This window comes from Rissa tridactyla, chromosome 3 (assembly GCF_028500815.1).
Source record: "Rissa tridactyla isolate bRisTri1 chromosome 3, bRisTri1.patW.cur.20221130, whole genome shotgun sequence".
Classification (NCBI taxonomy): Eukaryota; Metazoa; Chordata; class Aves; order Charadriiformes; family Laridae; genus Rissa; species Rissa tridactyla.
Window position 1 is genome coordinate 5638252 of NC_071468.1, and position 24698 is coordinate 5662949.

Sequence of the window (24698 nt, forward strand, 5' to 3'; positions counted from 1 at the left end):
GATGGGGGCGACGTACGCACCTGCCTGTGGAGCAGCTCTGCTCACCCGGGCTGCTTCCCGGCCCTCTCCCGGGGTGCTGGCCCTTCGGCCCCCTTTCCCCAATGTTTTGCTTAAGCTCCAACGTGAGAAGCAATAGGATATACCCTATATAAAAGATGCTCCTGAGCCCTCTAGTTTAAAGAGATTTCAACTTTTCCCCATTTTTCTTTCCCTAAAAGTGAAAAAGTTTGGCTTCGGCCAAACTACATCTTTAAAGGGAACTGTTACAAATCAAGTTTCTACAGAACTTCCTCTGACACCGATTTAATTCACTAGCCAAAACACATTTCAAAGCAAATATTAACTAGTAATAGGTTACTTAGGCTTCTTACCATCATTACCATGTAAGACAAATATAATTTGATCTCGCATTGGTAGGGAATACATTTCAGCCTGTGGCCACCATGTTGTAGACAAGTTATATCATATATTTAACAGAAACTTGAGCATTGAACTGTGGAGAACCAAACAAAAAATCTGGAAGCTAACCTTTTCACCCTCAGACTTTATTCCATCTCCAGTGTCCTAATCCTATGTAGGATTTTCCCCAGGCATTCAGGAGGCTCCTTCCTGGCCTGCCTTATAATCACAGAAACCCCTTTTATGGCTTTTTTCCCCAATGAATAACAACGTGCTTCCATTAATTTTTGTATTATTGACATTTTGTTTTCAAAGACCAGCTTTAAATTTTTTTAACGATGCAAAAAAAAATGTCAAGAACAAATGCAAGTCTCCTTTTTCAACACACGTTTTTGGCACACAGAACTCTGTGGCTTATGGAAATCAGCTTTTGTCTTCCACATTACCAGGTGCTTCCTCTTCTGTTGGATAAAACTATAAGGAAATAATGTGAACTCCACAAATCCTTAGAAAATCTTTGGCCTCCTTTCACAGATTTCAACGTGAGGTCCAAATCCCAGTTGCGAGTTGCTCTGCTGCCAATTTTTTTGTCAAAAAGTCCTCATTATTCTTGATAGTGGTGCTGAAGTGAACCGAGGAGACTCCACAAAGTACTTTTTTTTGCCTCTCAGATGGCAATAGTTACATTTGAGCTAGGACAGTCTGATTTGGGGGGAAAGGGAGGGTGTTGTGTGGAAGCGTTGCCTTCTGGCTGCAGCCTTTCTTCAACACACAGCGTTGGTCGCTACCAGAGCAGCTTCGGTTTGACCTTGTGCATTCACCTCTGTCTTGCATAAGGTCCTACACACCTTCTGCCCCCCATTCTCCCTTTCTCTGTCCACCTCTCCTGTCTGTTGGCTAAGAGAGAGGCAGCACAACATGTGGCTGACTCTGAGCTACACATATTTTGACTTGACCCTTCTGTCAAATCTCCTTGAAGTTGGCCAGCAGGTTCAAATTAGGAAGGCAGGCTGACAGACTGATGGATGGACAGCATGATCACGGAACTTTTCTTTCTTTTGGGGGGAAGCTAAAAACATCCTTGATGTTTGGTCCTACTCCATTCTCCAGGAAAACTGGATTTCAAATCCAAATGTCTGGTTTCACTTGGTTTTTTGATGCTTTTACTTAACTTGTCCCTTGCTGCCGGTGACAGTTTCCAAACCAGCCAAATATTTCTTGGTTTTTCCTATTTTCTGGTCCTTGCTCTTCTCTAGATTTGTGGTGCTGCTCCAATAAAAAGGTGATCTCATTCTGTAAATCATTGCTCAGCATACAAGTTTGAAGTGAAAGGCTTCCTTTATTCCTTTTACAAAGTTTCCAGCTGTGTTTTAATGCCTGGTTTTGTTCTAGTTCTTGCTGATTATCTTAAATTTCTTCTTGCACTTGGTCTGTGTTTTGAAGCAGAGACTACTAGTTTTACTTCCTAATTGGATAAAGAGCTTATCTGCTGCTTTAATTTATTCTGAATAAAAGGGGCTGTTCCAGCCCAGAGGCTTCAGTAAGGCTTCATCTCACTTGCTGTACTATAATGAAACCATTAGTTAAATAAAGTTTGAGGTAAGTATTCAGACACGGATGCTGCTGCTTAATTGATTCTTGGAACTTCATATTGTTTTAATACTGACACCCTCATTTCCTAAAAGAAAAGCTCCGAGAGTGGATACTGTTGGGGTTGGGTTTTTTTTTGACCCGATGTTGAGTGGGGTGACCCCATGTGCTCAGTAAGAAGAAATTTAAATGCATTTGCAGCCCAGCAGACCCATGGACGTTCACGCAGGTACAAGCACATCCCTACACAATGCAGCTGGAAACTTCTCCTTTGACCAGGATTTTAAGAAGCGTTCTTCTCCGGAGGCATGAGCAACGTTCGGTTAGGAGCTGTGTGCCAGGGCTACGCGTTTGCTGTTCAACTCAGGGAGTTGCTTAATATCACGCCAAGCAAAATCATTTCCCTCAGCTCAGGGGAACAAGGGGAAGTCCAGCCTCTCTCTGCTGCCTCACAACTCCCGTTTCAGACTCAGCAGTATAAACTCTTGTCAAACAGGGTTAGGGTGGATGCCCTATACATGTCCTATGGTTCCTCCACCAAGGAAATTCCTCGCAGGGATAAGTTTTGGAGCTTCTTTGAGTAAGTCTGGGCAACACAGCACGCCTCTGTGAGGTTCTGTCAAATCAGGCCCACGTGTCTGACAACATACATTCAGGTATCACACAGGTTTGTTACAATGATGTGGACAAAGTACAAAGAAATGGGAGAAACCATTTGATACCTCTGCTAGTTACAACCCGCTAGGACTGCTGATTTTTACAGGTTTCTTCAAACCTATAGCAAAGTAATTTAGCTACTTCACTTCAAGGTAGACTATAATTTGAAGTTGGAGATGCTAAGCTGTAGCCTTCAGGCACAATGAAGGAGAATAGTTAATAGTCGAAGACAAGAAAGGCAGGATTTTCGTCACAGTTTAGATCTCCTTTCTAATAATTCTTTAGCTTTTTTGTGCAGCAACAGGAGAGCTGCTTTGAATAGAGATCCACTTTATCCCTCCTTTACAAAAGGAGGCATTCCAGGCCACAAATAGCTGAACCTTTGGATTGGGAGGTTTCCGTGCTTTTGGACCTGTTAAAGGACAGCGGTGCTGAGAAAAGGCAGTAGAAGAGGGGAAGACTCATATCCATGTCCTATCCCTTTTGACCCGGATGAGAAGACACCCTTAAACCATAATTTCAAGACAACTTTAACGTTTTAACAAAGAGTATGTCTGGGAAGTGGCCACGTAGAAAAAAAAAAAAAAGGCAAGCACATAGAAATACAGCCCTCCATCGACCATTCCAGATTAGTTTTGGAACTTTGCAACTCGTGTCTGCAGTAAACAGAAAAAGAAGCTGAATGCACCAACAAATAGGAACAAGAAATGTTATCCGAATGATTGCACGCGAAAGGAGAATAGCGTCTGAAGGCCATTGTAAAGGCTGGAGTCAATCCACTGAGATAACACATTATTAATCGCCCTGAAAGACTGGCAGATCTTTGCAGGTAGCATAAATAAGCCTGCAGTCTTCTCCAGGCATGCTTGTTGTTTCCTCTGCACATGAAGAGGCCCCTTCTTTGACTTCCAGCCAGTAAAATAATGTTTTTTCCAGATAATGAGCCACTTTATATGAGGAAAATACTCTAGCATCCTGGACCTGTCTAAATAGCATTCCACGTACTCCCGGCTGCTCAACACCCACACACGGTTATTTCCAAAGCTCATTCCATCGCATCTCAAAAAAAACTCTAACTCGATGTGATCGCGATCCTTTCTCAGCCAGCTTTCACAGTTGTAACTAGGTGGGGGCCAAATCATAAGACAGAGGACTTTTGAGAAATGAAACTTCAAATATGCATTCACCGGCCATTGCCAAAATAACCACTAGCAGTAAATCCTGCAAGGTTTTGCCTTTATTCCTTAAAGATGGAAAGTGAGTTATATGCGTCCTGGGTACGTACTGGCCATTGTAGCAGGATAGTCATCTCCCCATCCACTGCTATGGGAGATCAGGAAGCCAGGACTCACAGAATAGTGGTTTTCAGAGTCAGAGGTCATTTCTCTTCACACCCACACAAAGCATGGTGCAGATTTAAATATGACAATTTGAAAGTACATATTTTGGCAAAACGAGCCAAGCCGGTGACTAAGTAAATCCGAGGCTAGATTTTCTCTACAGGTTTTATCATCTCAGTATTTTTATGGGGTTTGACCTGCGTGGTTGCTTTCTGCAGCTCTCCATAGGCAATGATTTAGTCCAAACCAAAGTTGGACAAAGTTTTATTGCCCTCAAGGTGTGATACAATTTCAGTAGGGCAGTCTTCGCAACAGCCTCCTCTCCAAATTCTGTGATACTGATCCAAGTGCAACAAGGAGAGTTCAGGATACTTAAATTCACTGTGAAGGTATGAGAATAATCGGCAGAATCAGTCTCTTATTGGGGAAGTTCTGATCTTCAGGATGTAAAATGAGGAGAAAAAAAAAAAAAAAAATCCATTCTCATCCCTCCAACTAGCTCATGAGCTCTATCTGCAAATTCATGTTCTGGAGAGGTTGAGATCGGTACAAAAATTGGTGCAAGTTTATTTCAGGATAGAATTTGCACTTTTAGTCTACAGCTCTTTTAACGTGTGCTTTTAAGTTCGTTACTGTTACCCCTCTTGTGTATATTGTACCTTTCACCTTTCAAAAATTTGACTTACAGCAAAGTAAGGCAGCCATTCTGTAACAAATGCATCTTTGCTCACCGAGGCAACTTGCTTTGCTGTCAAATGTGAATTTTGGGGCCCTTCAGAAAGCCAGCTAACTAAATTTAGTGATACATTTCTGTTCCTTTTAGGTGTCACGGATCTGCTACACCTGTTTTGACGCTAATACAAGAGCGTTGCAAGAAGCTCTGTAGCTGTCATCTCGCGCGGCATCCCTTTGACTCGGTAAGGGCGACACGCAGCACTCTACTGTTCACCCCAGTTGGGACATGCATTGAAGAGGTCAGTCCGATCTTCTGGATTGAGGTGATGATGATCCAAACGTGAGGCAGATGGGCTTCTATGAAGCATAATGGTTGGGAGCCATTAGAATAAATTAAAATTCAAAACCTGCTAACAAAACAGGTATTTTGCAAAGTCAAGAGCTTGGACACCAAAATATAGAATAATGAAGACTGCTTCCCTTCATGGCATTTTCCCATCAGAGCACAGCTCATAGAAAAGCATCCATTTATGTAGCTGAAACAAATGCCAGAGCTGATTTCACATCTACCATGCTTGACTTTCTCTCTGATACGATTTTGGTTCCTAGGCATTTGTATTTAGTTTCCTCACACAGAGCTCTAAAATTCACCAAATGAGAAACATGCGAAAAAAAAACCAGCATCACTTGCAGTTGATTTGGGAATTACTAACCTTCTGTCCCACCTCCGGCTGTCGGGAGGCCCTTCAGGTCAAAACCAGAGGCGTCATTCATCACCGCATATCTTCTCAGGCTCTCTCTGTGCTGGTGCTGCTCGGTCCTTTTGCAGAAGTCTTTAAGAAAAAGGACCAGTGGCTCAGGGTGTCCTGTCCTGCCCCAAAATCCTGCTCAAGCCCAGGGCATCCATTCTGGGGAGAGCTCACGCACCCACTCCCTCTTTGGTTGCCTGGGCATTAACCTAAGGGGAAAAGCAGATGGGGGAATGAGGACAGGAAGAAGCTAACGCTTATGGGTTTTGCGCTCCACAGAAGTGGTTTTAACTCTTAATCACCTGTAGAAATCACAGCCATCCTAAAACAGTCACTTCGCTATTCTTAGTCCTTTTGGTAACCACTTCTGTTAAGACTTATATTTTCCATGTAGAAACTGCCAACCCATCTGAGCCGCAGTTCAGCCACACACGTTGCAGGCTGCAAAGGGCAGTTTTTCTGTTCTGGTTCAGACTTACATTGCCAATCTTTGACTCACGCTGTCGGAAGTTGATACAACCCCAGTCTGCCTCAGTAGTCCTTTCCCTCCTTCCTTGCCCCAGAAATATGAAGAGAGAAAGGTCTAAGTGCATTGGGCAGGATTTCAATGCGACGCCAAGGGACCTGTGCAGCGCCAAGGAGCGTGTGGGATGCAGTCCAAGAGCAATTTGCCCATGAAAACGTGGCAACCAGCCTTTGGATCGGGTGTCTCTTTGAGAATGGGACAGGAGTGAGGTTTGCCAGGGCACTCACTGGAGGTTAGAAGCAATTTGGTTTAAAACTTGCATAGTCTCGCATGGCTGAAATACAGAGCTGGAACAGTTCTGAGCAGGGATTACTCATATGCTAGGGATGAGGAGGATATAAAGTAATAATGACCTTAAGTGACATTAATCTAGATTGGATCCAGAGCCCAGACAAAAATTTTCCCATTTATAACACCATACATCAAGCACAGAAAAATACACAGGCCAATAGGCCTTTCTGCCACCTTGTCTTGCTTTTTTACAGGAATACAGTAACACAGGCCTGTGCATGAAAAGGTACATTTTTACATTCAGAAGGCTGCAGTTTTTTTAAGGTATTCAATGAAGTAAAGAATAATGAAAATTCCTGTGCCATCAGAACTACCCCTCTTGTTCTTGTCATAGCTACAAAACTGAGGTTGAGGTATTTAACTCATGATTTAAGACAAGTACAAAACAACCTAATCACCCTAGTAGTTTAAATATATATTATATATAACTTCAAGTTTTTAAGACTTCATTTAAAAAAAACCTAAACAGTGTTTTGGTTGGTTGTTTGCTAAAAAACCGTATGTGACATATTTTTGTGTAAGCACAACTTACTGTTATTTTTGGACACTACTGAAATACGAAAAGAACAAAAAACCAACTTGCTATTAATTGGAAATCATACATTTAATTTTTAGAAGGAAGGAATAATAGAAAACATACGTGGCTCTTCATCTCTGGTTGTCTGATCTTTCTCGATTTTTAAATAAATCAAACCCTCTTGTGATTTCCACTTGTAATATTAGATCTTTAAACGTCTGGCTTACACTCGAGCATGAGCTCTGATGGCTGCCAACTTGGAGACAAACCACTTTATACCAGACCTCCGTAAGTTGCTAGAAAAATTAGTTCTGTCTCACTTTTAACAGTCCTGTTTTTTAATGTGTTATTTTACTTAATTGCCGTCACTTTTGCTGGTTGCATGACATTTAGTGAAAGGGAAAAATAAAATCACATTTTAAAGTTCAGAGGTTAGAACTTCTAGATGCTATTTTCACGTTTAAAAGGATGAGATGGTCAAAAACATCCTTTGTTTTGTTTGCACCAAGGGTAATGAATTGCAAGGAATTCGAGATGAGACGTGACCACTTCTTACCAGGCTTCTCGGATGTGCTTCTGCTGAAAACACAGAAAGGAATCACTTCAGATTTTGTTAGCATTATGCTGGAATCACGGAGATTGGATGATGGGGCTTTGAGCCATTAGCAATTAGTAATTAATAACCTGATTTAAAAAAATGGAACGGTGTGGGGTGGGAGATGATTTAGACCTAATAATTTTATAAACAGACCAAAAATTTCCCATCTAAGATGCATGCTGGGACAGACCCTGCAGTTCTTCCCAACCAAGATGCCCCTCAGGACTCAGCAACTTGAGAACAACAAAGAAAAGAACATCCGATTAGATAAAATTGCCATCCATTAAGCATTTACATGACACCCAAATATACATTATCACGCAGCGAAATTTTTTGCAACCAATAGTTAAAATCACTCTCAAGTCTACCTTCATATTTTTGTGCATTTTGTCTTGCTACGACTTCCACGTACACACTTGGCTTCCTAACTGGAAGAAGGTAGCCAGCACACGTATGCGAAGGAGAGACACAACATAACTGACACCATCTAATTTCAAAAAGAAGCTGTCGCTATTTATGACTTTTTAATTTCATAACCCTTTATTTTTTTTTTTCAAATTAGTCCTCCAGCAAAGTCACTGTAAAGGACAGATGCATTGCAGAGGTAGAGAAGTTCTGTTGGAGAGTTTTGTACCAGCGAGTCATCCAGCACATCTGGGTGTTCTGGAAGAGCAGACATTCACCAATGCCACGCGTTGCTTTCTAGCAATAAAGTTATAAAAGCACTGAGCCAAAGACAAAAGCACCCATCATTTGAGTGACTCTACTCAACTACTGCCAGGCACTCAAACTCAGCAGGCCATGCCCACTGCTAGCGCACAAACAAGGGATGCTCCTTTGTAAGAGCACACACATCAAAAGCACCGCAACAGCGGTATTTGGTAGAACTTGCCAGGGTTAGAGGATTCAAGAGACACTGCAGCGTGTTGCCCTTATCCCTCACCAAATTTGCTTTTCCCTACAAATTATTAAAGTTAAGGGAGACCGCCTGTGGACCCAGCATTAAACCAGAACTTGTAAGTGCACCAACACAGAATGAAACTCGCTGTTGTTCCTACAGCTATAAAAGGGTGCTGTTACGAAGTACCTACAACAATTATTCCTACCAAAGTTGTATTTCTGAAAGAAACAGTTAAACTGATTATGAACTCCCCCACTTCCCCATTGACAAGGTGCAATCGTGCAAGTGCACCGTTATTATCTCCTGTTACTGGCTGCTGTCAGAGAGCAGACACCGGGCGAGGGCGATCCCTCATTTGACTTATGTTTCTGTTCAGACCTTTTGCTTTTGTTCTCAGCTGTCCAATTTTCCACGCGCTTTATAAATAAACACTTGCCTTTCTGTCCTCGCTAACATTAGTATATCCGATCTCTAAACCTCATTCAGTTCAAGCTACACTCCCTAGTGCCATTCATAAGCCTACAATGTATAAGCCATACAATGAATCACACTTAGAAAAAAATCTGTACAACTACACGGTACGTCTAAATTATACCCTTTCAGCTTGGTGTCACTACTTTGTGCCTGGAAGTTGTATGTGTCAGTCTTAAGAAACTGGATTACAGACAACTACTTAAGTTTTCCATGCTGACAATTTTATTACAAAATTAATATGATCTTTCATTATGGGAGAAGCTCGTCTCCTTATCCACCGGCTGTATCAGATGCGCATGTGTACACTTCTATCACTTTTGTATGACGCTTAACATTGTCTTAAGTAGTAACCACCCGCTCTCCTGTTTGATGCAGGGACACTTCCCTTGGGGAAAAACTCTGTTTCCCAAAGCATCTTTCTTTCTTTGTAAATATTATTATTGTAATATGTTATATTGTAAATATTATTATGCCGTTCCCCACTGTACGCCCATCTTCAGAAGTTTCCCACCGCTTTCAGTGGGACAAATTTTCCTCGTTCTCCGTCACAGTCGGTCAGTTCAAACTACAAAATGGGTCTGATGGGTTCTGCCGCTTCGCTTGAAAGGCAAAACAGCCAAAAAAGCTGGATCAAACTTACGTATGAAAGACACCGTAATATCTCAACTTTTTCTGTTAGCTTCTTGAAAATGAATCTGAGGATGTTCAAATGGTCATGAAGAGCAGTTACATGTAAAATGTTCAAGGTCTGCAAGTGTTCTTCAGGCACACGATTGCAAAGCACTCCTGCAAAACCCATCTCCATCCGTATGTCTAGATTGTGCCCCTGAATTACTTTGCCCGTTACGGCCATTAGATGTACAGCCTCTCACGAGCTAAATCTCACTCACTCCTCTCCTTTACCTATTGACATATATTTACTTCATATAAACACTACCTTGGTTACCTAGTTTCTACCTCTTTTAATATAATCCTTTGTTTAAATGAGTAGAATGTCTTAAAAATTAATGATGCTTCTTCACACTTTCAGATTACCTTCAGCTCCTTGTTTCTAATATTTTTGTTCTTTTTTGATACAATGTTATATTTCCATTAGAGCTAACATAGCGAACACTTAAAAAAACCCAACAAAACCAAAGAACCCCAACCAAACCATAAACCACAAACCAAAAGCCAAAAAAACCCCAAACCTTAGACAAATCAATTCCCACACTCCAGGGAAGAATGATCGTTGTCTGCCTACTGCCTTTTCCCTGCACTGTTGATACTTTCACCACCGACACCGATACGAACATGGCCAAACAAAAAACAGTTTCTAAAATTGTATCACCTAGATCCACCTTTGACTTTTTGTTTTTTTAAACACTGGCAATGCTGGAAGACTTTGTACAAGTGGAACTGTGTTAATGGGAATACAGTATTGACAGGAGAAAGTTTAATTTTGACAGTTTCATTTAGGCGCAGAAGAAGAAAACACAGCTAAGCCCCCAAAATTCTTTTGGGCCAATTTAAACCATTTATTTCCATTATATATTAATGCAACACTTCTAAATGACATTTTTTTTCATTAATTAGATCTAATACCATCCAGAAGTCTTCAAGTATTTAAACGAGAAATTAATGAAGCACACATAAAGTCTTTTAAAAATATACAAAAAACCTGTTTACAAAATTTCTTCAATTTTTAGTTACATTATTATCTTCCTTATCAAGGGAGATACGTTTTACAGACTTCTGTGGAATTAAAAACATTAAGACTGCTTCGTCTCAGCTCTACACCTCTGCAGAAGTGTTCTTACTTACAAATACAACCATAATTATGACTACTTTTTGTAGCCATCTTCAGCACTTGCATTATCCGTAACAAACGGCCCCAAAGCCATCAATTCCTTCCTTACGTGTTTTCAAGGTGTAGTTTTTCAATTATAGTACAAAACAGTATTTGTTGTGGCGGAAGGAAAGAGTAATTATTACTCTAGTTACTTCAAAACTCACCCCCCCAGTCAGGTGCCTTTTCAGGAAGCATTAGGTGGACAGGCATCAGAACTTTCATAGGTGTCACGAGTTAGAAGAACTAAGACTAAAGTAAAGTCTGAGTAAAAACAAAATTCAGTTATTTGAATTTCTGCTTTTTCCTTGCCTGAAACTCTTCGGTTTTATTTTTGACAGATTTTATTAGCATTGACAAGGCAGGATCTATGGTTTTCCTTGCAAGCTCTCCTTTCTTTGCCATCTTGTTCTCTGTCCCCTTGCTTGCCGCCTTAAGATCTTGCTCCTTTTCTTCTCTTCGGCGAGCTTTCTCTTCCAAGATCTTTTCTACTGCTTTTGTCTTCTTGAAATTTGGATCTGAAGGATCCAAATTAAACAGGGGAGAAGTAAACATGGCTTGGAATCTTGAATCGGCAACATTTACCTGAAGGCAGAAAGGGAGTATTTATTTAGGTAACCTTTACCCACGACAGCAAAACTTTTATACACAATAAAATATAAGTTGCTTAAGGAGTCAGGAGATTGTTCAGCATTCCTGGAACTGCTCCAGTCACAAAATCCCAGTGAGCGCGAAGCGGAGAGCCAGAAGATACTATTGGTTAAACAGACAAGTGAATGCTTGTACAAATCCTGTATATTCCTCTATTGGCAGACCAAGGAAAGGTTTGTTGTTGAGAACTGACCAAGATGAAAGCAGCAGTGGGTAAGAACCAGAACACACACAGGAATGAGTATTTTAGGCTATGAGTTGTACAAGGTCTTGCATAAATAGTTGTCTTGTTATCTTAAACAGAGCTTGAGTTTGTCCCCCTACAACCTTGTACGAGAACATTTCTTGCTTTTTGAAAGCAGCCCGTACCTCCCTAAAAAGGTAGATCTAGGTTTTCTCCTTCAGATACAAGAACCATATGAGGCCACCAAATCAGGAGAACCATATGAGGCCACCAAATTTGTCCTGAAAATAACTGATATTACTAAGGGTTCTCGCTGAGCCTCAAAATCAAGAGTATACCATTACCTGGAAGTCATCTTCTAGTAATTCTTTCTTTTTCATCAAGAGTTTCTTTTTCCTCTTGCTCAAATTCTGTTGTTCTACAATCTTCTTATAATTAAAATGTTTTCTGGCATCATCCTCATCATCCATCATAAGCAGGGCCATCTCAGCCTGTTGCAAAATAAGAAGGTCCACGTACACAATGAAATTAAGTTTTCTATGAAAAATATAACAACCTATTAATAAAGTCTGTATGATTCTACATACATATACATGAGTTGAAATAGGGCTGTAGTTCTTCTATTGCTGTCCTACGGAATTTAATGGTTCCACTCACAAACACGTAACATAAATATTTGCAGAATGCAAGCAATGCAACATCTGTAGTTCTTAACATTTTAAACCACTTTACCTTCTGTTTTTCAACTTCATCTTCATCTTCTGAGGCACTTTCAACCGATTCCGGCTTCTTCTTTAAACCTAAGTGCAAATATAGGATATGCACACATTTATTCAAGCTTATGCACGAGAGCATCATCTCTACCTATGAACAGAACCTCTTAAACGCATCTCATTTTCTTGTAATCAATACTTAAATGTCAGATGTGGAAAAAGGCTGAAAAAAAAATCAAGAAAAAGCCCAGGTAGAATTAAATCAATAAAAATCCGCTGAATATTTGTTTAACTTAAGGAGGCAGCAATATTCAAATGGCATAAACAAGCCAACAAAAAAGAACAGTTAGAAAAAAAATGGTTTTGCTGTATTTTTCATAGAGCAGTAGAGAGAAGTATCACAACAGCGCAGGCAAACATATGACATTACTCCTCTCCCAGGGTGTTTTAAAGAGAAATTAGTTTATATAGTCATAAATGTAATTGAAGTGCCCTGCAATTCTCAAATTCTTTCTATTTAAGTAGGCACTGTAGTAAATACTTAGAATGAAAAGCAAATGCGCATCTCTCCTCCGTATCCAGAATACAAGTCTGCCAGCTGAATGAGTACATCAGTCAAACAAATACAAAAAAAACCCAACCAAAACCAAAAAACAAACACTTTTTAAAATTCATATGCAAGGCTAAAAGACCATATTGTGGTGTTAGCCGTGCCAGCGCAAAAAACCCTCGCAAAAAAAGACCTGAACAGAATCACAGGAATGAAAATATGATTGGCAGGGTTCAGAATGAATTAAATGTTCTTCTGAAGAAGCTTTCTTATTCTCTTACTCTCTTAGAATTTACTTTAGATACACGGTGCTGATTAGAGAGACATAATGAACAGTAACAGCATAAAACATTAGTCACATAAACTTTAATGAAAACAGACCCATTTATAAATCCTACAAAATGAAGTTATTCTCTTTGGAATGCCTGTAGACCTCGATCAAGAAGGAGCAGGAAAGCAGAAGGTTTCCTGACCTGAACCACATACTCTGACCTTTGGGCTTGGAATTACATTCCCAGGCAATTTATTACAGTCCACTGGGGGTACTCTTAAGGAAGATATTTGGCTCCATTTTGTTAAGCCAGATTTGGAGTCAGACTAGAAATACAAACATGCCAGAAAAATGTCAAGTTATATCACTAAGTATACTCTGGAACAGGACACATTTCTTGAAGAACAATTTTTCCTCCCTTGGCTATTTCTAAATGGATTCCAAGCTGGAAATGGATTTCTAGAAGAAAGAAACCACCACCACCAAAAAATAAACTATGCAGACGCGCAATGTCACCAGCTCAAGGACTAAACTGTTGATTTAGTAGTTCCAGAAAATGTGCAGGAAAATCAGATTCAGATATAATATTGTTACCTAACCTACGTAATTTATGTTAACGTGTTGAAGGGAGAAATAAATGTCTTCTGTAAGGCTTCAACAACTGTGAAATCTTTTGTATCTTCACAGAACTGGCTAAGCTACAGAAAAGGAAACCGGGCACAGAGATATGAAGACAATTATTCTCAAAGTTAAATCAGTAAATCTCTTAGACTTTCCACCCATGCAAACCAGGGCCCGAGTCATCTTCCCTTGTCTTTCACTATATGTAGAGTTATAGAAATAAAGATAGCTTATATTCATGCCTTCAGAGACCTCTGTTGCTGCAGATGGGGGTGAACCAGGCACTAGTATAAAACTGTTTATTTCTCACTATGACCCTATGCAGCTAATAAAAAACCAGCTTAGTACCCGAAAGCACTCTGAGCACTAAACACTTTGCATCATGCTGAAAATAATTTGGTTTCAAAACTCACAAATAGGTAATATTCTCTTTCTCCTGACTTCGTCCCTCTCCCCACATACATTCTGGAAGCCCACCCTCACCTTTTGCACACGTGTGAATGTAAAACCTATGGTAAGTGTCCTCTCCAACTGATTCCAAACCCTCAGATTTTACCTACCACCTAATCCCCACTGCCATCTTTTAATCAGATTTGGTCCACCCTACAGCAGCAGATAGTCATCTCCAATGCTATCTAGAACTGATAGATGCCACCAGCCAGTGAGAAAAGCTTCTGATCTCTGCTGCAAGCCCCCCCTCAAGCTGCCCTTTGGCTCTTTCTCAGCTCAAGAATTTAGTTTGCAACATTAATTTTGCACATCGCCAACTTTCCAATGCCAACAGTAAAAGGATAATCATCATTTTGTGACCGCAGAGACCGACCCCAACCCAAAAACTCCTCCCACAAGACCTCTCATCTGTCTTACTCAGAAGCTTGAAAGTCCATCTCAAAAGCTTTGCAAAGACGCATGGTAAATAAACCAGTAATACAGCTGAGACCTTTATCTTCCAAGTAGTACAGGTTCTACAACTATACTCAGATTTTGCTGTTAACCTCTTACATCCCCACAGTCATACTGCTACTTTTCTAGCATTAAAAAACCCATCGATTTCTACATATATTATAAATTAGATCATGAGAAAACATCTAAATGGCTTGGCACCTATGGAATTTGTAATAATGTGTAATGACACGTAGCCCTTTTCCTCAAAGAAGGGTCGATGGAAACTACGTTTAATAGTCTGAAGTGTTCTGGAACTATTCAGTGATCTCCAAAAGCAGGACATTGCTCTCTTGTTAATAAGCAATTACACTATTCAGCTATTAATCTTCCAACAGTTTAAGCTACAAAGGTCATTCTGTCCTACATAAACTTTTTTTGAGACCCCACAGCAACAGATGCAGTAAGACTGAAATTGGCCAAGCCAAACTAGACATTTACAACACTTTTCTGAAACAACATAAACTGAAAGTGACGAGCGATTTTTTCTTTTTTTCTTGACAACATCAAACTAGAATCAAGCTTCTGAAATGCAACACCACAGCTCAGACATATGCAGCATTTTACATTTTAGCCTGTGGTACTAATGAGAAACCACGTAGGGATTATGTGCGTGTGAAAGCTTTGCGCAAAGCAAGCACCGTCATGACTTTCAGGAACGCTAATTTGCACACACCTGCACTGACACTCTTTGGGTACAGCAGGCACAAAGAATTTGCTCTGCCTTTCCTCTCCCAAGATGAGGTACCCACACTGTGAGAATCACAGCTGGTTTTACAAACGGTTTTCAGGAAAAAAAGACAAACCTGATGAACACATGCTTAAGCAGGCTTCTCATAACTTCCAGTCTTCCTGCCGCAGCACTCAAATTTGTCAGGCCCTTTTCGTAACAGCTCCTAATAGTCTTGCTTCCCTTCAACTGCCTCAGCTTGTCAAAAACTGACAGATACATTTGTGGACTGTAACGTGTACAGGTCTTGAACCCAGCAGAGGAGCAAATACACCACCTAACAGCACTGCTGTATCCTCAGTTTCTGCCCCGGCCAGCCCACCTGAGTCTGCAAACATACTCTGTCACATGCTTTTTCAGCATAACCAAAGATCATCTGACAGCCAGTTCAAGGGAGAAATTTCAATCTTTCAGGGGAATTGTGGAAGGCTTATGAAAAACGATGATCATTAAGTGATTGCTGCCTGTACACTAAATACAACGTTGGCAGAGCTACAGCCTAGTTCCAAGAAGATTGTAACCCACTGTCCCCAACTGGGTAAATCAGCTGCGCTGAAAAGCGACCCCGGCGATGAGACAGAGGCTGTCCTGGGTAAACTCAGAGAAAGCCAGACAAAGTTGTGCTGTGTAATCATCGTTAAAATGTCAGCTGGCTTGCAGCCAACCACTGTGCTCTCCCTTTAAAACTTCTCCAGGGCTGGCCACATTCTGTTTTTCTCCCGTTTCTCAGTAAATTATCAGTAATCTTGCAGACAAAAGCTTCACTTTCTTAACCTTTATGTCTATTTTACTATCCTCAAAGAATCCAACTAACGCTAAGTCTATTCTCTGTATTATGGAGAAGAAGGTTTAAGAACCTGCAGATACGACCCTTCTCTGCTGAGCCCCTCCGTGACACAAAGAACTCCTTACATTGTGCAGAAGAAAACATTTTTTCCAGAGATTTCACATAGAACATTGAAACATTAAACGTTAGTATGAGAATATCTACATAAGCTTGCTATTAAAGAAAAATTTTAAAAAAAGGGATGGAAGGGATGGCATCTTTACAATGAGTTCTGCAATAACCTATACACCACTCACCAGGAAAGCATGGGAGGAAACAGCATTGCATGACACCTTAAACTGTGGTATTTTTTATAAAACATAGATAGGACTCATCCTACTGTTACATTAAGACACAAAGTCGTCCAGGATTTGTTTTTTAATTATTTACTTTCTCCTATTATAAACTTCAAGCAATCAGGACAGAAGCCTATGCTGGCCAGTACCAAAATAAAATTAATTTACTCATTTTAAATGGAACTTGAATCTGCACTGCTATACTCAAAAAAAAAAATCCAATCAGAACAACAGACTGGCAATATTTGTAAACCTATTGCTATCTTCTTCTTTGTTGTTGTTCTCTTATTTTTTTTTTCCCCCCTTTCTTTTTTTTTTTTCTTTTAATGTACAATAGTATGAGCCACCCTTAGGTTTCAGCTCCCAAAAGCACGGAAAGCCAGGAACTCACACTTGCTGATTACCCCACCTTAAAATTTTAACCAGCGAAACCATACTCAAAATCAATTTGCTGTTACCACAGCAAAAGCTAACTTAACCATCAGACTAAAAAGCTTGTAAAAGGTATCCTAAAAATCTAAACTAGACATAAGTTATTTCCTAAAATATTACATTTCACAACTTGGGTTTCTAGGCAGCCAGAGTACACTAGTAAAAATGTATATCAGACCAGGAGAAAAAAAAAAAATTGATTTCTTCTGAAAGACAACTTTGTTTATGATGCAAAAACATTTGACATTTATGTAATTGACCCAAACTTCAAAGGGACCCATACGTATTGGGCTCTCCTATATAAAAGGAAACAGGCTTTGAAGGCAATGAAGTTCTTTCCTCTGGAATATTGAGGGGAGCAGATGGTCAGCTTGTTTCTAACAGCCATCCCCAGAAACTGGCTAAATAACGGTCTCTGGTGAAAGCTAAGAGAAAAATGTTCCTGCCATTCCATGTATCACAATATGCATCATTTTACAAGAACAGCACCTGCAATTTTAGGCAAATGACACCTACTTTATTTCATTCTGAACATGCTATCCCTGCATTTACTCTACCTCAACTTTGTTTCTAACACTTGTTACTTAAAGGGCAGATTTATTCCACAAGTCACCCCTCTTGACCTACCCGTTTTCTCAAATTCTTCAGCAAAATATGGGTCATTGAGATCAACATCAGATGGAAGTTCATCTTCACTCAGTTCTCTCTCAGCAGTAGCCTGTAACAAAGCACAAACATTATTTCAATCAACATATAAACAACCACTAAAGTTTCACTGGAATTAGATGTTCCTTCTATGAACATGAAAACTGAAATATCGTATGCTGAACATCATAAAACTCAAATATGCTAAAAACTGCTAGTAAAGACAAATCAACAATTTAAAATCCGTCTCATGGATTGAAAGCTTTTTGTGTACCTGAAGAAGGGCTATTTACGTATTTCAAGAATCTTTATTATATGTACCCATAAACTGTGATGCATTAGCTAGCCATACCAACAAGTGACAGGATCACAGCATTGCTATGTCCTGACTTTATGTTCCACAAAAACTCTACTTGGGGAAAAACTTGAGCAAGGAGCTTCATTTTGTGCTCTGAAATTCAAAACGACTGAGTTCAGATTTGAAAGAACAAATCTGATTACTGAAGTAATATAATACACCTTGCCCCTTGACTTAATTTATCAGACTGAACAAGAATATTATGCCAGCAAAAGTTGCTCTACTACCTAACAGTGCTACTTCCTCTACTCAAAACACTCATCTTCTGTAAAATTTCAGAAGTTACTCATCAAATGCCAGTTAAAACTAACTGGAACGCACAGCGCAACGCAAGTTGTAGAGATTATTCTTAAAAACATTATTCCACAACATGAATTATATTCAGAGTGATTTAAGAATTTCGGGAAGCCAAACTTTGTGCACCACATGCTTTTTTCCCAGCGTATGCACAAACATTTAATTTATCTGCCTATTTCTGCACATTACTGCCACAGGAGTCAGTTACTTCAGAATTACTTTCTGCACGTAGAAAGATGAAGCTACAGAAATTTTCATATTACTATAGGACCATTTTGTTATTCATACACAGAACTATTTACCAAATTTGCTCTTGCAATTTGAAATTTGAATAGCTCTTCATGGCTAGTAATTCTTCACTGTTGCAGCTTTGTGAAATAAGTCTGTATTATCTTAGGCTGAAAATTCCCAAAATCTACATTGTTCATGACCATTACTTTGAACTGGTATGCATACTGTAGCAAAAGAGACCCTTCCTAATGCATTCAAAAAATATAAATTAAAAAACAACCCTTATTATGACTTGTTTATTTTCAAAGCAACACAAGTAGATAAACAAAATTTTCTGTAAGCATATTCTGTACGATCAGAATATCCTTTTGCTCTGTAAGTTAGCTGAGGCACTCTCGGTCTTTCCACGTGAGTGACCACCGCACGTTCAAACCTTAAAATAGCACTGGAAGCTATACAATTTTTTTTTTTAATTCAGTTTATCCAAAACAAACAATAACAGCAACCTAAGAAAACAAACAAACAACAACTCCCCCCCAAGTGGCCAATGCAAACATTACCTTTCTCTTTTTTTTAAGCATTCTTTTTTCTTTCCTCTTCTCTAGATATTTTTGCCATGGAGTTAGGTTATCCTTTCCTTCCAACCTGCTTTTGACCATTTCTTCAGCAGTTTCTTTGAGGCCTAGAATAAAAAATAGTAAGTTAAAGAAGTTACATGAATCTGAACTTTTTTTAAAATCAACTGCTTTCTCCTTTGTAAAGGAATCGTCTAGCTTTTCTTTAACAAGGCTGTGAAAACAATGTAAATATTGTTTAAAACAACATCTTGAAAAATAAGATCAGTTTACAGTATGTGTTTTTCCAAATAAAATATTTCTTCAGTAATAAACTGTACAGGAGTCAGAAGAGCTTGCTCACGCAATATCCGATTCCCAGCGCTCTTGCTATTCCTCAGAAAGGTCTCTTCTCCAGACTGTGCACTTTTTAAGGCATTAACACAATAAAAATAACAACAAACAAATACAGAGCCCTTATATTTTATGTACCTTACTATAATTAGTTAAGATTCATAAAACCACTTTGAATAACAGTCCAGTCATTCCCATTTTGGGTGCATGGCAAAACAAAGTACAAAAGATGAAGTGACTTGACAACGATTCTGAAATGTTAAATCACTATCAGAATATAGCATCACCCATCTCACAGGTGGCCTGAACCTCTAAACTGGTGCTCTCTATTCACCCAGACGTATTATCTGGTCGTTGCTGTATCACAGGATAAAGCTGCTATATATAGCAGCTCCACTGCTGAAACCTGGCCTCTGTCATCATACTAAGACAATGCCGCGGCATCTCTGATGACCAGTGTAGAAAAGAACACTAAGCTATTATTTGAATAAATTTAAAGTTAAAATAAATCCACTGCTAGAAAGCACAGAAAAATGTAAATAAAACCTCAAAGATTTTATATGCTAATTATTATATGCTAATGTCGTAACATGACATGCATTTAAGTTAAATTTCCAAGTCATCTAGCCTTTTAAAGCTACCTAGTACCAGCCTGCTTTAACAACAGAAGACTATCTTAAATCAAAAAACAGTACACACCCAGTACAACAGTAAACCAAGATTCAGATTCAGTGCTTGAGGTAAATAGCTTGTTTTTCTTTTTCAAAAGTATTTGTTAAAAAGAAGCAGAAATTAAGAGCATATTTGAAGGAATGTTTTCTGTTATCACTGATTACCAGTGCAAATTGTAATAACTCAAGATAAAAAAAAAAAAAAAAAAAAAGGCAGCAAGAGAAATAAACCATCCTCTTATTTGGTTAGCCACACCAAGTTATCAAAAGTAATTTTTGTATTTATCAGCTGTATGAACTGACAAAGGAGAAAAGTAACTCAGATCTGCACCTCTTCTGTATCTTTTTGGTACGGGTATGGTGTAAGAGAAGCCCTCAAGTTCTCAAGTTTGTGTTTCCTGACCTGTCAGCACTTGGGAAAGGGAGCTAAATGCTTTGTTGAAGGAATTTTCCTCTTACTTTCAGAGTATGACAGTTTTCCGAGGGTCCTAGAAAAGTATACCCCAAAGGAGTGCAACATACCTGGCTCCAAATAATTCTAGCATAACAGAATTGGACTGCAAGTTTGGATGTGTCAATTCGTTTTACATTAAATTCCATAATTTAGCACAGACTGCTGCTGTTTCAAAGCCTAGCACTTGAAGCTGCACGCACAAGTATGTCCTAATCTTTAATTTATGTAAATATACATTCTGATAGCTTCTCATCACATCATCACATTATACCTTTTCCAGAGGATCTTAACCATTTGATCACGAACATGTAGCTAGTCGATATTTTGTGTTACTGTTCAATAGATAGCTAAGTTACGGAACATAATAACGCACAGCAAAACGACCAAACATAATTGAAGCCTACTCTAGAAACAGAATGGAGTTTTCTATAACGCATATCGGTACAGTACTCAGGGCTGCAGAACCATCACTTTAAAAAAAGAATCCAGTAAATAACTGGAGCATCTCCATTTTACCTCTAGAGTACTTAAATCCAGAATATGCACCAAATTTAAAAGCAATCTTCATTTTTTGGTGAAAAATTCCACACACTCCAGGAATGCTTTTTGCAATGTCTTTACATCACACAGCACTTGTGCGTTATGAGGACAACAACCCATTTCAGCTGCAGCTGATACACTTCCAGCCCTTCTTCACAAGATGGGCACTTGCAAAATGAAAGCTTCATGATGTAAAGAGATTAACTGACTTGCCTTGCAACACACCGCAGCAGAATTCAGTGACAGAAAGATAGAATCCACTTCCTTGGCAGGAGGTAACAGCCTGAGCAATGAAGTATTTTTCTCCTACCCGCAACTCCTTGCTTTGTTCACTACATACTTTTTTTTTTTTTTAATACTTCTGTAACAAATGAGTCAGATATCCTATAGTTAACATCCTCTTTTACGATGTGACGGATAGATCTTGGGAGTGCGTAGGAATTGTGTTTCTGCTTCCCCCTCCAAATCTGACACTTGCTCTCTCTTCCCCAATTCCACTTGTTTTAATGGTCTCTCTTTGGCATCCCCTTCTCGTCATCCCAGTCCAGCCCTCACCTAACCAAACCCTACTCTCCCGCCCCTCATACCAGTTTTGTTGCTCGGAAATCACACTCAGACCTCTCCAGATGTCCTAGACTAGATCCCATTCTTTCTCCCAACTCCCAGGTTTTTCGGTTGGCCAGTCCCTACTCCTCATCATTCCTTCCAGCTCTCCTCAGTAACAAGGAACCGAAAACAAAGTTCATCATGGAAAAAACGGGCAGCCTTCACGGACAGTTCTACCCGTCCTCAGAAAAGCAGGCAGAACGTTTTTCTGAAGAACTGCAAACACCAACTCCTGTTCTTGCGTTTGTCTATGCTCCAAAAATAATTCAAAGGCTGGAGAGCTGGTTACAACATGTCTGAAACACAAAGTGTGGACAAGATCTAAAATCTTATTAAACCATGCCTTGGAGAAAGAAAAGAGCAGAGCAAAATAAGATATAACGTCCTTCTACTATCCTGGGAAGAAGCTAGAATTAATAGTAAGTGGCAAATCATTACAGCCACAAAAATTGTGTCCTAAACCAGCAAATAAATGCAGAGCCATGATAATTGAAGGATACTGTATAGGTTCACTAAGAAACCCTCTCATACAACAAGAACGAGTATTTGGTTATTTCCAACTGTACATCTCTTCATCTCCAAAGTCAATGAAAGCAGAGCCATCAGCTTCCCCGAAAACGAACTACTATGGCTTTAGATACTATTTTGCACTACTTTTGTGGAAAAAGTTACTGGTCAGGTAGTAACCTTGCAGATTCTCTCTGAAGTCAGTAAATATTGGAATAAAAAAAAAAAAAAAATGTATGTCACATGTCCAGAAAAAAAAAGAGACCCCCAAAATCTCAAAGGAGGTTACAAGATTTCTGATTTATTTGCCTGGAAAATGGAATCATTTGATCCATCTGGCACAGAAGGACTTGGAGGAAAATGCAGCCCTTTCTTGTGGTATTTGGCAGTCTCATGAAAGGCATTAGAGTTTCTCCACAGATTAGAATGGCTTAGAAACTACTGTCCAGACCACTTCCCGAGAATAAGAGTGTATTTAAGTGGTCAAAAGGCTTTTGATTGTGAGGGGGAAAGGAATTGTCTACTTTAGGTAGAATTTATTAACTGGCAACAGAAAAGGCTATTTTATACCCTTACTTATACAAATTTTTTTAGAACAATTAATAAATGAATCACACTAGTCTCATTTAATCTTCACAAATAAAGGCAAGGAAAAGAGAGGAAAAAGGCAATCTATATTACCATACAACTACATCATACCTGAGCTAGAGGATTAAAAGTGTGATAGATACTATAACAAACCTAAGAATAGTGCTTCTTAACACTGGTAGGACATTGAGGGAGGGTGGGCAGGCCAGAATTTTTACTTCTTTAAACACTTGGTTTCAAAAACTTTTGGAAGTCTAACAGCATGCAACCGTCACAACTATTAGAAGCTAAGAAGATACTTCTCTGTTCTCAGGAAATCTAAAGGAGCAGGTTCATCTGGCATGTAATACTTTGCCAGAAAAAAGAAACACCTTGTTGCAAATAGCTAAAAGGAATGGCAGACAGACATATTCTGATAACTTCTGAATTTGTCACCCCCAAAGATATGACATCTTAAGACAGGTTTCCTAACGTGGTGTATGTAATTGCCTGAAAAAATCCTTGGCAGCTGAGATGTCAAGCGTGAAGAACTGTAGTGCTGAGCCCACACATAGCGGAGCGTACACTGCTTCGTGCTGCAAGGGGTCAGACTGCTTCGGTCAGAGAACACGTTAAACTATGATAGAGATTGAAATACACGTTCCATATGAGCATTTTCATGCTCCATATAATCTGTAACAACATACAGTTGGGGTTCACCATGCACTTACAGAGACACGACTGCCTGCTAGTCTACTTCTGACGAAAACAAATATTCAAGTTTCCTTTAAGCCTAGCTAAATATTTACATCTCGTTCTTCCCGAAGGAAGAATTTTGAAGTCCAATTAAAAAAAAAAAAAAGTAAGAAAAACTGGCTGAATACCATGAAGAAATGCAGTTGCGGTCTTCTCCCTCTTCACCTTCTAAAAGGAGCTTTGGGAGCTGGATAAGGATGCATAGTAATTGTGGCTCAAGTCAGATACGATTAAGAAAACAGATGGATGCTTAAATAAAACACTGATTTTGTGCCTAAAAGAAACAGACTAAAGAGAGTTGGAACTACATCTAATTTATTTATGCTGGCGCTGCGGTTTATTTAAAACTATTATGATTCAAGAATAACTGAATCATTCACAAAGTATGCTTTCTATAACCATGTGTAAATATTTGTGCCAAAACTCAAATTTTTAAATTAATTCAAATCTCTGCCTTTCAATTGAAAAGCTCCCTAGATTTAACTGTTGTAACTCTCTGTATATTAAACATTTGGGCAGGAAAAAGATTTTGCAATAAGTCAAGCACATTAGGGCAGAGCTCGATAATAAAAATATTTCAACAGACATAAACTAGTTCTGAAAAAATTAAGGAGTCTTAAGAGATTACAAGAAAAACTATTTTTGAATTCCCAGAATGCTCCAACTGAACATAATTAAATTGTTTTGGAATTTAAATAAGCACATTTGCTCAAGAAAAAAATAACATAACAACTAATGTACTTCTCTCCCGTAAGAAAACACAGCCTTAACTGCGTATATATTGCCAGAGCTATAAACTACTGTTCAGCATGTGCTGACCGTGCTCCACCATAAAAAAAATAAGAAAAAAAATCTTTCCTTTCAGGTGTGCAGGTCCTCCGCTCCAAATGCTGCCTAAAATCAGTAACGGCTAAAGGGTTCCCATGCGTTACACTCAAAGACACGACACTCGTCTTCACTTTCAGGACTTCTGTTTTTGACAAAAACCATATTCCAGGGGCTAATAACTAGTAGTGGTATTGACTGGCATCACAGAGGTGAACAGTCCAACTAGCAAAGGCAAGCGAACACTTCCATGATTTCCAGATTATCTGCTCGTTGATAATACTCTAACTTTTTCAGCAAAATCATAGTTGTTAAACTGACATCAAATACTATAAACTACCAATGTAAACTTCATTGCGTACATTCAACCCATGACTACATCAACAAATCTGACCCAGTACAAAGACACCCAGCTGACATCAGACAAAGTCAGTCACATTCATCAGGACAGGGTTTTTTCGTTTGGGTTTGGTTTTTTGGTGTTGGTTTTTTTTTTTGTCCACATTGCTCCCTCAAAAGAGGTGAGGATATAGCAAAAGTCCTGGGACTCCCTGCGAGAAGTTGCAGTAAGG

The 24698-nt window shown here is 39.2% G+C and overlaps 1 protein-coding gene across 1 annotated transcript in view; it reads right to left on the reverse strand.

Moving 5' to 3' along the window:
• Positions 1 to 10197: 10197 nt before the first annotated feature.
• Positions 10198 to 24698, reverse strand: part of ESF1 (ESF1 nucleolar pre-rRNA processing protein homolog) — a 31914-nt gene continuing 17413 nt past the window's right edge. Inside the window, exons 10-14 of the mRNA XM_054195550.1 lie at positions 18853 to 18974; positions 17389 to 17479; positions 12113 to 12180; positions 11725 to 11871; positions 10198 to 11130 (exon numbers count right to left, since the gene is read on the reverse strand). Of these exons, the coding sequence (XP_054051525.1) occupies positions 10831 to 11130; positions 11725 to 11871; positions 12113 to 12180; positions 17389 to 17479; positions 18853 to 18974 (728 nt within the window). The 3' untranslated portion in view covers positions 10198 to 10830. The remainder of the gene's footprint in view (positions 11131 to 11724; positions 11872 to 12112; positions 12181 to 17388; positions 17480 to 18852; positions 18975 to 24698) is intronic.